The sequence below is a fragment of the Falco biarmicus genome, chromosome 4 (assembly GCF_023638135.1).
Source record: "Falco biarmicus isolate bFalBia1 chromosome 4, bFalBia1.pri, whole genome shotgun sequence".
Taxonomy (NCBI): Eukaryota; Metazoa; Chordata; class Aves; order Falconiformes; family Falconidae; genus Falco; species Falco biarmicus.
Genome location: NC_079291.1, coordinates 103,500,294 through 103,517,492, shown reverse-complemented (window position 1 = coordinate 103,517,492; position 17,199 = coordinate 103,500,294). Strand labels below are relative to the sequence as shown.

At 36.0% G+C, this 17,199-nt stretch overlaps 1 protein-coding gene across 4 annotated transcripts in view; it reads right to left on the bottom strand.

Moving 5' to 3' along the window:
• Positions 1-17,199, bottom strand: part of ERC2 (ELKS/RAB6-interacting/CAST family member 2) — a 521,691-nt gene that overhangs the window by 152,246 nt on the left and 352,246 nt on the right. For all 4 annotated transcript variants that reach the window (XM_056338313.1, XM_056338316.1, XM_056338314.1 and 1 more), the window contains one exon: positions 4,600-4,747. In XM_056338313.1, the coding sequence (XP_056194288.1) occupies positions 4,600-4,747 (148 nt within the window). The remainder of the gene's footprint in view (positions 1-4,599; positions 4,748-17,199) is intronic.

The window sequence follows — 17,199 nt, the reverse complement described above, 5'->3', positions numbered from 1 at the left end:
AAAGCCATTTGCACTTGCTTTTTCATATTGGCAGAGGACTTTCCAAGCTACAGCTACCCTACCTCGGACAAAGAAGCCATCACTTTGCAATAGCAAACTAGCATCCTAGGCTTGGAGTCTAATTCTGTGCTTTGTTTAGGTATTATCCATTGTAATGATCCACAATATAACATGATTTTGAATTGCTAGAAATACGGAACTGGAGTTTATTAACTACATGAGAAAGTCTAGGATGCCACTGAAAGACACAGCAGCAGAAACAAAAACTCAGTTTCTGACAGAAAGAAACTCCCCAAACTGCAAACAAAAGCAAAAATCAGATCAAACTATCAGATATATGATGATGCAGTATGAGGGCTGAAGTTTCACAACAGCTTATTTAGGCAAAGTGATTCACCTGTCTATAAAGATCACAAAATAAAACTTGATTGAAATAATATTTTCTATTTCAAATGGTAAAGCTCATCCTCGCTGAAGGCTAATTTCAAATTATTGCTGCTTTCCTAAAATGAGAAGTCTTTCAAAAAAAAAAAAAAAAATGCTCTAGGGAGACATGGAGGAGATAAAGAGAGCAGATGCAATTAGATGCTCAATTGCAGCATCATTACATGAACTCTGCAGTATAATGAGGAAAACGTAATAAGATTACGTAAAGAAACTCTAAAATGTTGCTTCTATATGAGTTTTGCTGACATCTACAACAGTGCATGTACATTTCTAGGCAAGGTGAAATCGTGTTCAAGCAAATTTCTAACTTCAGTTATTCCTCTAAAATAATTACAAATTATTTCCCAATAGCTTGGCTACATCATTTAAGACAATCCCTATCAATTACTGCTTTAAACTTCAACAACTGCCCTTCTTTTTCTGCAGATCTAACACAACAGTGAAATGAAAGTCTGGGTCTGAAGAGAACACTTCTCAGCAAAATTTGGAGAATATAAGTAGCAGCACAGGAATTGTAAAAAGAAGACAGAAATAAGTGGAGCAAACCAACTTTCTTCTGAAACAGTAGAAAATACTTTTACATTTAATGAAAAAAATCTCATAAAACTGATGCACCTGCAATAGCAATTTTGTAGCAACACAGAATAGATATAACAGTGGTTTTTGTGTTCAGGAGATGCAATATTTGATGTGCAAATCAAGAATAGTACTTCCTCTAGGATATAACTATATCAGAATAAATATCTGAATTGCAGACACTGAAGGAGAAAGGAGGAGTTTGTCTGTAACACATTTACTTTTGTCAGCTGATGCCTCTTTGCGGAACAGGGAAAACCTGCTCTTACTGATGCTCTGCTAGTAGGATTTTCAGCCACAGTGCTTCATATGCAGCCAAGCTTTCCCACCACTATGAAAGACAGAGAAGCATTGTGAGGAGCAACGTAGCAGGAAATGCACTGGATTATTTAAGGTCTGCATTTCTCATCCTTTGCCCTGCTGCCTTGGTAAGTTCTCAGCCTCCTGTAGCCATGAGCAGAAGGCTTCCTGCTTGATTAGATCACAGAACCATAGAATGGTTTGGGTTGGAAGGGACCTTAGAGACGATCAAATTCCATAGAATGGTTTGGGTTGGAAGGGACCTTAGAGATCATCTAGCTCAAACTCCCCTGCCATGGGCCAGGACACCTCCCACTAACACCAGGCTGCTCCAAGCCCCATCCAGCCTGGCCCTGAGCACTGCCAGGGATGGGGCATCCACAGCTGCTCTGGGCAAACTGTGACAGTGTCTCACCGCACTTACAGTGAAGGATTTTGTGCTTACAGCTAATCTGAATCGACCCTCTTCCAGTTTAAAGCCATTACCCCTTGTCCTATCACTACATGCCCTTGTGAAAGGTCCCTCTCCAGCTTTCTGGCAGGCCCCTCTGGTACTGGGAGGCTCCTGTAAGATCTGCCTCGAGCCTTCCCTTCTCCAGGCTGATTGACCCCAACTCTTAGCCTGTCTTCATAGGAGAGGTGCTCCAGCCCCCCTGATCATCTTCATAGCCCTGATAGGTAGATGCATCAAAAATCCGTTTGCTACTCTGGCTACACATGAAGGGAATATAGATTTTTATCATTGTCTACCATGTTATCTTGGCTCTCAAAGCAAAAATTCCTCCTACACGATAGAGCAGGACTGGATTTGGAGGCCTAATGTTTAGTATTATCTAGTGAGTCATCTTCTAATATTTATAAATATATCTTATTTTGTGATCATATTAGGCTGGAGAAGTTGGATTTTTTTTTTGTTATTTCCATCAGTGGTATAACAGCTGTGGAAATGGTGGATGGGACAAATAAGGCCATAAGAAAAAAACTGATGCTGCAGCTGGTCATTCACTGAAGTTCTAGTGTATCAGAAATAGATTTGGAGATGACACATCTCAAACTGAAGAACAGGGTGGATATATAACACACTGTGGAATCTGTCACCTCCCCCGCCCAGCCAGCACAATCATAGCAAGAAAGAGTAGCGCTAACAAGCCTTTGTGTTGGATGCACATGTGAAAGCTTTGGGGGCTGACAGTGGTTCTCCCCAAAGGGATTAAAGAAGTATGAATGATCTCTACAACCTCTATTATCAGATAATTCTCAAGTGTAATAAAGTGTTGACCTAGTTAAACCACATTCCTGTTCCTGGTGTCTCTTTTTTTTGTGGTGTCTGAGATAACAGGGAGATTATTTTGGCATCAGTTTAATCTAGTTAAATAGCTTTACTGAAGATCTTTATCACTATAAATAATGGAGGCATTTGAAGTATTTGGTTACAATTCTAACTCAAGTTATCCAAAACAATGCCTCTCCAGCAATCTTGCTGTTCCTTCACTCCGAAGAAAGTTATGAAAGTTTTGAACACTTTTCAGCGATAGCTTAAAGGTACTAAAACAAAGAAAAAAAAAAAAACAAAAAAAACCAACCCAAACCAAACAAACAAACAAAAAAAAAAAAACCAAGAAAACCTCCCTGTTTGCCAATGCCTCTACTGGACATTTTAAAAATCTCCATGGCAGGTATCGTGGAACGTGACAAAATGGTGTATTCATTTACTCTTCAGTAACAAAAGATGAAGGTGAAAAAAGACCTCTAGAAGAGAAGATAACTACCTTCTCTTTCCCAAGGCAAAGCAAAACAAAAAAAATAGAACTATTTGGAACATGACATCATCTGCTCCACTGCAGCACAGTGGGATGAAGTACTGAAAAGCATAAAGCACAACTGCCTATTTAGCATATAAAATTTGGGTGAAGTGTCTCCTGGCCAGCTGACTGACCTGAGACATGAGTGCATCATGGCTGGAACACAGGTACTTGGCTGGAATGTCTGTAATGAAGTCAGCATCACGAGTGGATAAGTTTCTGCTCAGGGGCTGTTTCCTATTTTTATAGACCTGCTGGAAAAAGCTATAATGATTAGATCTATGAGGTCAGAGCTGTTGGGAATTTAGCATAGCAGCAAGGGTTTTCCTTCATTTTCTGTTAATGAGTGCATGGAGTTCTACAGTATGTAATGCATGATTCAGAAGAAAGAATCATAACATTGACTGTGCAGTATGTCCTAAACATCGCTAACATGGCATGCTCATTTGTAAAGTGGCACACTGTGCCACTGTGTCAAAGTGACAAAGGGACAAACTTTGACAGGCTAAGGAGACCAGAATGATTTTGCTGATGGTATTCTCCTCCTCTTCAAGCAACAATCACAGAGTTTAGTAATATCACACAAAGGAAAACATCAGATACGACACCTTCAGACATGGTCTGAAAACATCTTTCTCATCTTTTTCACCTATTCTGAAAGAGGAAAGTGTTTAACAACATACATGACACCAGCACATGTCTTTACTACCTAGGTTATCTGAACATCCTTTGTCCTCTTGCCTACAGCACCTCTTCTGGCTATGAGTATTACCTTCCAAAAATCAGGGGGAGTATCCACTGCACAGTATGCAGAGTTTTAATCATTTTAATTGGACCAAGAGACCTATATACTGTGTCTGGTATATGTGTACTGTGTCTAGGACGGTTATTTTCCTCATAAATAAAGCAGAAGATAAATTAAATTTGCTTGTGATAAAATCTATTTCTAGAGTTTGTAACTACACGTTTTTTTATTAAAACCTCAAATGACTTACAGCGTTGAAGACAGGGTGATTCCTACTAATTTGAGAATTTATTTTAAGGATAATCATGATTTCCAGATAACCTCTTAGAAAGCCTGAAACCTTCTGAAAACACAATTATTTTACAACAGATAAGCAAATAACTGAAAAGGGTTAGAAAATTCAACAGAACAGATAGATCTTGCTTTATGGCAAAGAGCATCTGCTCTCCTCTGTCTCACGTAATGAAGAAGGTTGCAAGCTATATGAGGAGGGAAAACAAAGTGTATTGGCTGCATATGACATGAGCCAAGCAAACGTGCAGCTAAATACTGAACAATCATAGAGAAGCAATAAACACTTACATTGAACACCTCCTACCTTTTGTAACTGCTGTCACATGTCAGACCTGGCTTGAAGACTTTCAATATGAGGTTAGAATAAAATAGTACAAATGAAAATGATGCCAATTTTCTGTTGCCATGAAAGTATGAAAATTAATGTCTCCCTACCTGCTGCTTTAACTGATGTACTAATCTGTCCTTCTCTCGTTTGAGAGCCATTACTTCCTCTTGAGTCTTCTTTTTCTTTGAAGCAGACAGTTCAAGCAAGGCAATGTTTGCATCTTTTTCACTAATTGCAGCAAGCAAAGCTTCCTGTCTGATGAAATAAAATTAATTTTTTTTTATATTCTCATTAAAACAGAGCATATAATACTATACCATAATACATGAGATATTTCTTTTAACCAATAGAACAATCGACCACATTCTGAACACTCTTTAAGTAGCAAAAATTTTCAAGTCTATTCAAATCATGAATAAACCAATTAGCCAAAAAGCTGTCTTTTTAGATTTTTCATTATTTACTATTTCATAAAACATTTACCTCAGTGTATTTTACTACAATACGCTATCTAACAGTTATTTCTGTGAAATGGCTTGCTTTTAAATATTTTTGGTATTTATTTATTTAAATATGATATTTATTTATTTAAATATACTTTCCTGAATTCTACATTATCTTACATAAATCTGTTGTGAATTATCCAAATCATACAGATTTAATAATAAAAAAGGAAAGTGATACAGGTAAAATGTATGTTTACATTATCTTGTTAATTTGGTACTCTCAAGACCTCAATACAGAAACCTCTGAACATCTTCCTCACATTTACTTGAATGTTTTCTGAAGGATTCATTATTATTATTCATGCGTCACCACAAAATTATAATTCTAGAAGTAAAACATAACATCTAGAAAAGAAGTTCCTTGATTCCTTTTCCTTTGGGATCTTGAGCCCTCAATCTCCATAAAGAAAACAGAAACACAGAGTATTCAGAAACATATAAAATTACATAGAAGCTAGCAGGGGCATATTGTAAATAGTTTGTAAGGACATATGACAAAGCTGATTTTTACAACATGCAGTTGGAGGCACAAATCTTGCCGTATCTTACTATTTTTTATACTCTAAAAAGCTCACACTGGCAAGGTCATAATCTGTCCCCCATTTTCCTAAACAACAGAAATATATTAATGTTTCAATGCATTCCACGACAGACTATGACTTATCAGCCACAAAAAAGCATATAATACTTAATAGCTTTTAGAACAGAGTATGTTGTGGCCTATGCCTTTTTCCAGGACTATATAAGATCAATCAGTAAAAAATAAACACGGATAAATGAGTCATAAATTAACTTTAGGCTCCAACTGCTAATAAATGTAAGAATACAGCTCATGAAACTCATACACTCAAGGTGAGCTACAAGTTTGGAATTCTCATAGTCCTTTGCTTGCCAGCAAAAATGTCAAGAAAGCTATTTCACTTTTATTTCAAAGTTCCTAATGTATTAATGTAAATATTTATAGGACAATATTTCTGATGGAGTCAAACAAAAACAACCCATTTATTTTACTCTCAAAGTTATGAGACATGGATCAATTTTAGATAAACAGTTGCATTTTATTCACACACTTAAATAGTCTCATTTATTATCCTGTCTTCCTCATTCTAATCACAATTAAATGATGTTTAAAAGAGGATCCCATAAGTCTCCAACAGTCTTAATTATAGATGAAAGCTATTAATTATTTCAAATAACAGTTATCAAAGAAAAAAATAGATCAGAGGGTCACATACCCATAATGCTAATGTGAAATGAGATATAGATCTATTTTCTATAAACTTCATAATAATGAATAAAACTTGCTGCATAGTAATCTGTAAAAGACTGTCAGTGCTTTGATGTGTTGTGCTCGAATACAATATCAATTCCAGGACATCTTCATTAAAATGTTAAATTTTTAATGTACTGAACTAGAAGAAAGCTGATTTGCTACTGTATTCAAGAATTCCTCTAATTTTGCAGAAAGCAGAGAATTTACATACCATATAAAATCTAAATATGCCCTTTTTTGAGCATCTGGCTCAAATTGAAAGAAAAACGTAACACAATTTCAGCTTTTTCACCACAGTACCTTTTGCATAGAACTCTATACTTTTCTGTTTTAGAAATGTGTCCTAACCCTAAAGGTGGTGGGGTTTTTTCCTGAGGTGATAACATAAGCTTTCTGAAAGGAAGTGACAGCAACAGGTATTCTGGGGCTTTAAAGCCAAAGAAACAGTATATTGCATTATTAGATAGAATATTCTTCTTACAAATGAAACAAGAATAGGTTAGTTCTTCTACAGTTCTCTGATAGTAGACTATTAAAATTACAAAGAAAGGTTAGTCAGAAGTTTTGACAAGGTTCCAATGGTTTTGTATCAAGGAAAATTTTCCAGTTTTAACTTGTATCAAGCACAATTTTGTTGCTATTTTGAACATTATTAAAAAAAATTAAAAAGGTTTCACAATGTTCCTCTGGTTTTCAGGATACGTAGGACCGAGACTTGCCCAGTCTGCAATTAACACCAGTGGGATTGAATCTTAATCTTTAATTCATGGTAATCATTGCTGTATAGTAGACACCTCTGGTAAACAGCAAAATATAAATCTGTTTATACTATAATTATCAGTATAAATATATACTTATTTAATATCTGAAGATAAACATTGTCATAACCATCACAAATGCAACACACTCAGAATGAAAAAAGGTAAAGAAATTTACATCTCAGAAACTCCAAGGTTTTAAAATATATTAGATTAATTCTTAAATTATGTAAGTTAACTCCATCCCAGCCAGACCCAATAAAACATCTGCTTATCTAATAGCAAATTTCATGGTAAATACTTGCCGTCTATGAGGTTTCCAATGATATATATTATTTAATTACGTTACACGTATTACAGCTGTAAAAAGCCATACACAGAATAAACATATCAAACTGACCTGAAAACTACATGAAGCTATATCAAAATTTTACTCCTCCTCCAAGATTATTTCACTGCCTCAACCTTGGCAGAAAACATAAACCTGATTAAGTGAAGAGTCAGAACTACTGAATTATTTGGTATCATTTCAACATTTGATAATGGGATTCACTCACATCCATCTTCTTTGTACAGCCAGCCAAAATGATCACGTTCTTGTGGTCATTACTGTTCAACTCTGCAACACTCTCTAGCCCCACTTTAAAGTAGCAGATGAGATAAAACCTTCCATGGAGAGGAGAGCCAGTCACCACTCTCTGAAAAATCTGAACTCTGGATTCTGCAGCCCCAAAACTACAAGATTTTGCAGATCCTAGCACACTTTTTCTCAGCTAATGGTGTTGAGGGGTTATGAAAGCCCATCAGAAGTTATGAGAATGTTTTTGCAAGGGAAAGCTAACAATTTTTTTTTTCTCTATTGTCTTGTGGCTTGCAGGATAATTCCATGCAGCACACCACCACTGTCTTGGGAAAATACTGGGGAAAATACATAACCAAACACTTAACTCCAGGAAATAATGATTCATACCAAACACTTCCAGGAAATAATGGTTCATAGTTATGTGAAGTAGCTGCTGTCATATGGCTTGGTAAGTGCTCCACTAAGATTCTCTAAGATTTGAAACAAACCCACAGCACATACCTTTTTGAATTGTCCCCTCCCCCCCAAAAAAAAATATTGCAAATATATTTTTTAATTCTTATCTTTATAGTAAATATAAGTGGAGCTGGGAGGCCTTACACCTACGAATGTTGAGAGACAACTGCACAAGAATATAAGGATGGGGATTTCTACTGAAGTCCTTCCACAGCAATGTGGAATGATGAATACATCTACACGGATGGGCAGCTGAATGCAAACTCACATGCCCAGTAACCTTGAAGCAGCTTGAATGTGAGTCAGCTTCAGTTCAGAAGCTGTAAAGCCTCATTTATCAAAGAGACAAGGTGTTTTAGCTTGGGCATAGTGCCACACAACATGCTGTTGGTTTCCAGACTGGAACCAGCTCACATACAGCCTTCTCAGAGTGTGGGCAGAGCAAACTTGCATACTCCTGGAGTATGTCAGTATATTATCTGTGTCTACTATCAGGGATAATCTGAACAGTAATAACCTCAAATATATAATCCAGTGGCATTTAACCAGGCATCTGGGTTAAGAAGAGTTCAGCAGAGCAGAAGTGTATATTCTACCAAATGATTTATGTTGGCTGCTTACATCCTTATTAATTAGTTACTTCAATACAGGGGGAAGACAGACACACCCAACAGTTTTTATTGTTATTTTACAGAGCAAAAAATAAAGATGCAGATTGTGACAGGGCATCTAAAGGAATCAAAGCAGCCTCCTTTACCTTTGCATAGCCTCGTATACTACCAGAGTTACAGTTCCTCCACTAAGGCCCTGGGAGACAGGTTGAAAAACACCTTGTCCATGCTGCTGAGGCACTGTAAGTGAAGGGATCCAAGCACTTACAAAGCAGCCTGGGGGGACAGACCTGCAGCTTTACATTATCATATCTCATTTATTACATATCACACACTGGTTGACCCACATCTGTGAAAGCTGCTCTGCTAGCCTGTCGATAGACTTCAAGTTTCTTTTGGAAGAACCAAATCTGATGAACAGAAGCAATTTATTTTAGCTACACAGTGGCCCTGCTAGAAAATGAATATCACCGTTTCTGCAGGAAACATTTGAAATGAGATTATCTGACCACTAGGAACAAGGCTAAGATGCCAGCAAAACAGCTGGTATAATTCCTTCCTCCATTCCAAACATGAAGTAAGCTTCATTCAAAAATGTAAACAGGTGGCAAGGTCTCTATCTAAAACTCAGGTGAGTAATACACTTCCCCTTTGCTGCTAGAAACTTACCATGCATTTCTGTGCAAGAATTTTTGAAAATCAGGACCTGAACTAGCACCAAGAACAACATACAGTCTGATATACTCTCCAGCTAACATGCTTAAGAGTGCAAACGTTATTTATAATTTCTAATTATCTAGTGTGTCAGGAAAAAAAATTACTATCCAAATACAGTTCTATAGAGATGTTATCACTGTTTGCAGCCAAAATGTCTCCTTATTGTTTAATAAATTATGGCAATAAAATACATTTTAAAATAATTTATTAAAGCACAGAATTAAACCACATTCTTTAACAGTAATATTTATAAAGAGTAATCCTTTTTGCTATTAGTAGTTTTTCCTCTCTTTTTTTGCCAAACTAATCTGTTACACAAATAACAGGGTAGTATTTTTAACACCAAGCAAAATCACTCTAACTGTACATGGTAAAATTAGGCAAATTCTCAGATTTAAAAAAACACATGTTAAATCTAACAGCATTTACTCCACATTTGTAATTAGTACATTTGCCTTTGACACACATAAAGTAATTCCTAGGATTCCTAATCCTTAGATTCTCCACTATAATATGGTTGCTTATTACGAGGAGAGGGAGAACTTTTCTCTGGAAAAGCAAAACTCATGAAACTTCTCCTGCCCTGGCAAAGCCTGAGTGCATTCTACTCTGCAGTAACCTACTACCCCAAGCTAGTCTTCTTAACACAAAGACTGAATATAATAGTCTTTTGATAAGCACACTTGCAGCTCCAAGATTAGGGCTTAAGGTACCAATGATTCAAGTGAGAAGTACTGATAAACTTGCACAAGTATCTTAGTATACTTAAGGTCCCTTCATATTAAAATGAAAAAGAAAAGATGAAAGGAACAGTTCATTCCTAATGGCCGGGAATTAATTTATTTACACAAGTGGTATTCCACCCAAAACTATTCATGATTCTGCTGTGTATAATGTTTTCATTAACTATATGGATGACAGACTAGAAAATCTACTTATTACATTTCAGTGAGACTTGAAAGAGGGAGAATCTTCAAGTGCTATGAAGACAGGAATAAAAATATCTTGACAAACCAAAGACACCATCTAGAAAACTAAGGAGGAACTCCATATTAATGATCTGTTGTGAAAAATGCAAACATCATACTGTGAAGTAGAAACAGAAATAGACTGCAAGACAGAAGAGATTCTTCTGATCTACATGACTTCAGGAAGATCTTAGCTGAAATACTGAATCCAGTTTGGATATGATTCTGCATGAAAAATGTGGAGAGTGTTCAGGGGAGAGCAACAAAAGCAGTCAGAGAAATGATTGACAAGAAGACACTGGAAAAAATTACAGTAAATAGTCTATGAGTGGAAACACAATAATGAGAACATAAAATGCTATGTCAAATTGAAATAGAGTATTTTTTTCCACATCCACAGCACACAGAACAAGAAGCAATGTGCATAAATAGCAGGAGAAAAAGTTGCAGGTTTTTTCCTCCTAATAGCTGGCCACGGTCTAATGATAACGGCAGGTAAGTATGAGTACCAATTGAGTACTGGAAGAAATTGCTGTGGATAGATGGCCACTGCTAGTGGAAGTCTTTTTGAACAACTTAGGCAAAGGTCTGTTTGAAATGACCTGGGTATAGTTGCTCTTGCCCCAACACATGACCCTACCAGCAACCCAATTATTCAATGATTTGATGTTTTAATGCTGATTTACTCCGTGTCTCATTTAAGACAGTAGCCTTTGCAGTTAACGTCACGTTTTATCTGCCTCCATCGTATGCTTGCTAGCCTTCCTACAACTGGAAGAAAAGACCTTTTACATTTAAATTGCTACATCTATAAGAAGCAAGAGTAACACAATTTTATGTGAAAATTTCCATGACAGCAATTACAGATCAAAATGACTCCATACTGCATAGGCCATTTTCTTGGAGGATCTATCAACTATTAACCTGAAATAGACATAGCTTTTAGACAAACAAAAAGATAAAATCATACAAATCTTTTAGTAAAGTCACTGGAAGTAGTTTTAAAGAACAATCTGAATTAAAGAAAAATACCATACATAGGATTAGAGAAAGTGGATGATACCAAAGCAACTCAATTATTAATGTAACCCAACACCTGAAATACATAATCATACAGATCTCTAGCAACACGGTCACAGAGTATGTGTTTGTGCAAGTGTCTGTCTTGGAGCAAAAAAACCCCAAATTTAATATAAAAAGGAAGCCTTAACACACTAGAAGGGAAGATAAGATAATGCAAGAAGAAATAAATCCATGAAAGACACTGTTGAATGCCAAACTGAAAAAGTATATTGTATACAGTATTTTATCAAACTGCAGCCTAAACAAATGTCAAATGGAATAATTTCTTTAACAAATATGGGCAACAATTGAGAAAAAAGGGTTGTTCACTAGCATATATTTAGTCAAGATTAACTATGGATAAAAAAATGTACTAAGAACAGATTTAATAACCCTAAACTGTCATTCAGCTTGTAGGAGGTATTCAAGATACAGCTAATAAAACACAAAAAATGGCTCTAACCACCCACAAAAAAATCTCAGTAGTATAAAACACTGAAGGATGACCACCAAGATAAATGATTTCTTTTGAGAGCTGCCTTGCAGTTAACCTTCTTAAAGAGTCTCCCAGAAACCTCTAATCATAATACATTGCATTGCCACTTATCACAGTCAATTTAGAAGTGAACTCTGTAAACAATCCTGCTTTACTCCCCACCTCTGTTAGTCTAAGAATAATTTTCTGAGCTTTAATAAAAGAACCCATGACAACTTTTTGGGAGGTGGGGTGAGTTCCTAGAAAAAATCCAATTGTAATCTAACAGAATTCCAAGATTAAGATTTATAGAAACAAGACCTTCTAACAAGAACTTTTACTGCCTTTCCTACTTAAGCCACTCTCCACAAAATACAGAAATGCAGCTTAAAATGTTACCATTAAAGCTAAATCAAGTCAGAAATGTTTGAACTAATGATATACAGTACTCAGCCAGCTTCTTCCATGCTAAACATACTGAAGGAGAAAAAAAAAAAAAAAAACAGCTCAATCAACTTTTTCCCTTTAATTATTGTTTTCTTTCCCTCATGACCCCCAGTATTCAACCTTAAGTTCAGTAGGAGGTGACTAGAGATAGACGGTGATGAGAGATCCTGTTTGAAACAGCTTCTCTCTGTCACTCCTAAAGCAAATAAATGGTTTGTTAAAACATGCTGTTAATCCATTATGGATGTTCATGCATCTTAGAAAATAAACTTCAGAATATTATTGGCATTTTAAAGCTTTTTCTTTAAAAACAAGACATACTGATCACAAGCATGAAATTTAAAATCTGTATATTCAACAACGGAGTTGTAAGCCTAAGCTAGCTGTGTGACACAGACACATAAATGCAGTCACTATTGATTTTAGATGATTATCCTAAAATTGTATGTCTGAGGCTGACGGAATATTTGTCTCTCCAATTATGTGACTAAATATGCTTTACAGAAGCATATTTATAGCTTTCTTCTTTTAAATGAACAATTATTTTGCACCATTTTCAAAGAACAATCCCTTTCAGAAGAACAAACAGCATGAAATAACAGTTCAGGTTGGCCTGGTGCCCTTACTGCAAGCACAGAGAACTACTGATGCTCCACAGGCCAAACGCATCAAGGCGTACTGCTCCACTAACTATGGGACAGAAAGAAGGGGGCCCCAGTTTTACACATCCCAGCCCACCAGACCAAACCATCAACCACTCTTCCTCATACTACCTGAGTATTAAACCTTGAATTTGCCATCTGATCAAGCCTTCTGCTGGAAGCACGTGTGGAGGAAATAGGAAAGCTTACACTGTGAGACAGAGAACAGAGTCTCTATATTATACCTGTATTAGATGCATAGTTTCATTAGGTTAGGATTAAGGAAAAACAGGAAGAAGCAGCTGTCCCTAACGTGAAATTTCAGAGCAAACGGAAAGAAGGAAAAGAGAGGACCTGATTCTGAATAATCACAGATGAGTTTCTTGAAAAAGCAGCTTTCTTATCCATTTGTCCTTTTCCTCTATTTTACCCGCCAAGAGCCCCAGTACTTTGTCCCAGTTTCATTTACTCCCATAACCACATCTCCCCCTATATCCCCCAGCAACAGTAACTGTATTGAGTTTAGATTGTCAGTTTTATATTATTCCCTTTTTCCCTTCTTAACAGCAATTTGGAATGTGCATATGCGTCTTTTCTTAAGCAAAAAAAAAAAAAAAAAAAAAAAAAAAAAAAAATCATCTAGTATAAAGGTACGAGTCCAGAGAGAAATTTTAAAAGGCAAAAAAGAAACTTCATACCCACCTTTTGGGGTGGGCTAATTTTCAAGTACTCAACTGTTCTGAATTCTCTGAACTTTTTCAATCCCTGTAACATTGCACTTCTGATGTCTCAATGATTTATGTTTTAGAAATGACAGGTAAGTAAAACAGAGACCCTCAGAAAAGATATACTCATCTGTGAAAGCAATTACATCATAGTTTCATAGATCATGCTTCAATAACCACTGTATTATCATCTCATTCAAACGGGCAGCATTGCTCTCACATGAGTAGATATAACAAGCTTTAGACTGTGTGAGAAATGCAGAGGAGAAAAAAAGTATTCACCATGCTGCAAAACACTGGTGAGGAAGTTAGAAGACGACACTTATTTCTGTGGGTTTGCACCTTTTTACTAGAATTCAATCCTATTGTTCATTTGGCTTTGTATGATTCTCCACCAGAATGCAACCAGCGCTCGGTTAAAATACCTCTGCCTGTTATGTGCCACACCAAAACGCAGCACAGAAATGGGGACTGCTGAGAACAAGAACAATGGCATCTGAACGCATGGGATTGTGTTACAGCAGAACATAGCACTGCACAGGGTCCACCTAAGTTAAACAGGAAAACAAAACTATAGGTAATCTGTCATTGTCAGCCTCCTTATCCTTCAACACCACTTTTTGTGTTTATAGAAGACAAAGATAAAAGTACTTTGCAGGATGAATGGTTTGATCTCTAGAATATAGTTCTTGGTAACATTTTTGAACTGCCAAATAAATGTTTAAGCTTGGGAAAAAGTTACTATTAAGAGTTACTATTGCTTTAATGAATTTTCAGAGAATTCAAAATATTTTAGTCAAAGACATATAAAACCAAGATACAGAGACAGAATATTAAGAAGACATAAACTTTTGCTAATTGTATTCTGTTCTTAATTTTGGGTTGACAACATATTCCAAATGGCCATTTGTTACAAAGTAGATGTTATGATAAAGAGCTTTCTTTCAACCTCTAAGAAATGCTGATCAACAAAATTATACTTCTGGCAAACACATAACAAAAATCTATTTACTTACTTTTCAATGGAAATTTAAGAAAAAGATTGGTCTGATTTTGAAAGGAGTAACTTAAGATCCTCCCTCTAGCTTCCATAAAGTTACAAGCAGCTTCCCTTTGAATAACATATGTAACAGAACTCATAAAATCTAATGCAGATCACATTGAACTTTAAAGTATATCACAGAGGGAATAATTAGTGCTGTTTTGAAATAACATACAGAAATCAATATGAATGTGTATTAAAATGTATGTCTTGAACCCTACAGTGTATTAGAAGGCAATCTCAAGAAAGAAAATTGCCTAAATACATATGATTAACAAAATACACTCTCTTGGCGGTGCATGATTCATATTTGATAACTGATCTGAGGGCATAGTTTAAATGCTCATTACCAAATAGGGTGTCAGGCAGAGATTATGTAAACCATGTCCACTAGCCACAAATATATGTCAGAGTACAATTCTGTATGTTAGCTTAAACTAAGGAACTCCTTATAATTTTGAACACAGGCTACCCCAAATAGGTTACAGTTTTAATATTTTAATTACTCTAATTTAGATTTGTTAAGTCAGTATCAGCATTACTGTTATCAACATGAAAACATCCATTAATGATTGCTACACTATGAGTATGTGTTAAAACTGTTACATAGCTTTATTTCATAGATACAGGAAATTTTATAAATTATCAAAACTGAGCATTTTTTTTGTTTTTAAAACGACAATGTTTTTGCTAAAAGTGCCTAGTTGATAAGATATTGCTAGGTACAGAATAAACTTAAACATACTGCTCCAGAATATAATTTCTGAGGATTTCATTATATGCGGAACCATTGGATACGTATTTATGTTCAAGCCACAGAAACCCAACTATTAATACCACTAGTTATTTGTGTTTACATTTAAAAAAAAAAAAAAAAAAGTAGGCAAACATCTGAGTAAAGACGATAAGATATTTATTCTCAAAACTAACAGGCCACCATTCCTTTACGTGTGGGATGTTGAAAGACCTAAGTGCATAAAGACATTTTGTCAGAGAACATTTATTCAAACCTTGCCTCCATCATTTTATCTTAGCAAAAAAACCACCTCCATTTTCACCAAAATACCGCACACCCAAAACACAGCATATGATAATAATAACTATAATATACAAAAGTATCAGTAAAGACAATGAAAGCCTAGAGCAAGCGCAAGATATTTTATAAGGAAGGAGAGGGGGAATTAGGCAACAGCACGCAAATATTTCTCTAATTAGTATCTTAAAAGATTGGGAATGAAAGAGATAGGATACCACATGATGTTACTTAATTATATGACTTCCCTGCTAATGGAGCTGTTCACAGGCATTGCCAGGAGCATGAAGACCATCATATGATTCAACTTTGCATAAAGAAGTTTGCTCATTGATCTTCTTTGGTGGGTTAACTGTTTCAAAATTTGTTTCAGACGAAGGAAGCATTTTAAGAAAAGGCATATGTACAGTCTTAGAGCTCTAAGATAATACACACTGACTCATAGTGAAGAGAGTTCATACTGACTTACTGAAAGCAGACAAAAGAGGCACAAGCTGTATCACCAAACTGTACGAGGGAGAAGGCATAGTGCCCAGCAAGACAGATCTACGAATGACAGTAAGGAGTCATCACAACAGAAATAACAGTAGTTGGATATTTTAAGACAGTTCCACAAAAAAACGTAGCATGTTTAGTCTTGAAAAACAATTAACTTCTTGCATATCATACTAGACTAACAGAACAAACACATGAAGCTCTCTGTTGATCTGATTAAGATTTCTGAAAGTCTTTAGGAAAACTTCTAAAGCTGAAGGACTTTTACTGAAAGCAAAGAAAGTCTTCTTTTGAGCTAAGATCAAGTTACTTCTAATTTTACTGCAAAAATGCATAATAAAATTAGTTTATCCATAGGACTACTCCGATTACTGAAAAGTTGTTTGATGCTAGGGCACTCATTCTTACTTGAGTACGTCAACCGAACTGCTTTTACTTCCTTGTCAATGTTTTACTATCCCCTCTGTCCATAGATCACTCCCCTCTGTAGATATCAGCTAGGTGTATGTTACAAGGTATCTGTTCTAGTTGGGTATTCCCAAGTATATGTTAAAAATAACTGACTGAGATGAATCCTTTTGTGGAATGGGGGGATTAAGACCTTTTCTGAAGAAGCTACAAAGCCTGCAAGGTAGGACTCAGGACGATGTCACAGCAGGGGCTAGCAACTTGCAAAGATATCCAGATTATGAGCAGGGGTGGCAGGGGACGGACAGTACTTCTGAGGAACCAGTGGGAACTGGATAGAGTTTGCTGCCATTCAAAAGTCACTGAGTTAGCTGGAAAAGGGGCATGTCTCTGCAGGGGGCGGGGGAAGTTATATATAGATCTTTTAATTTCTTATGAGACGTTCCTAGATTTTCACTCATCTTTGAGGAATGCTTGGGGCCACAAAAAAATAAGATTTCATGTTAA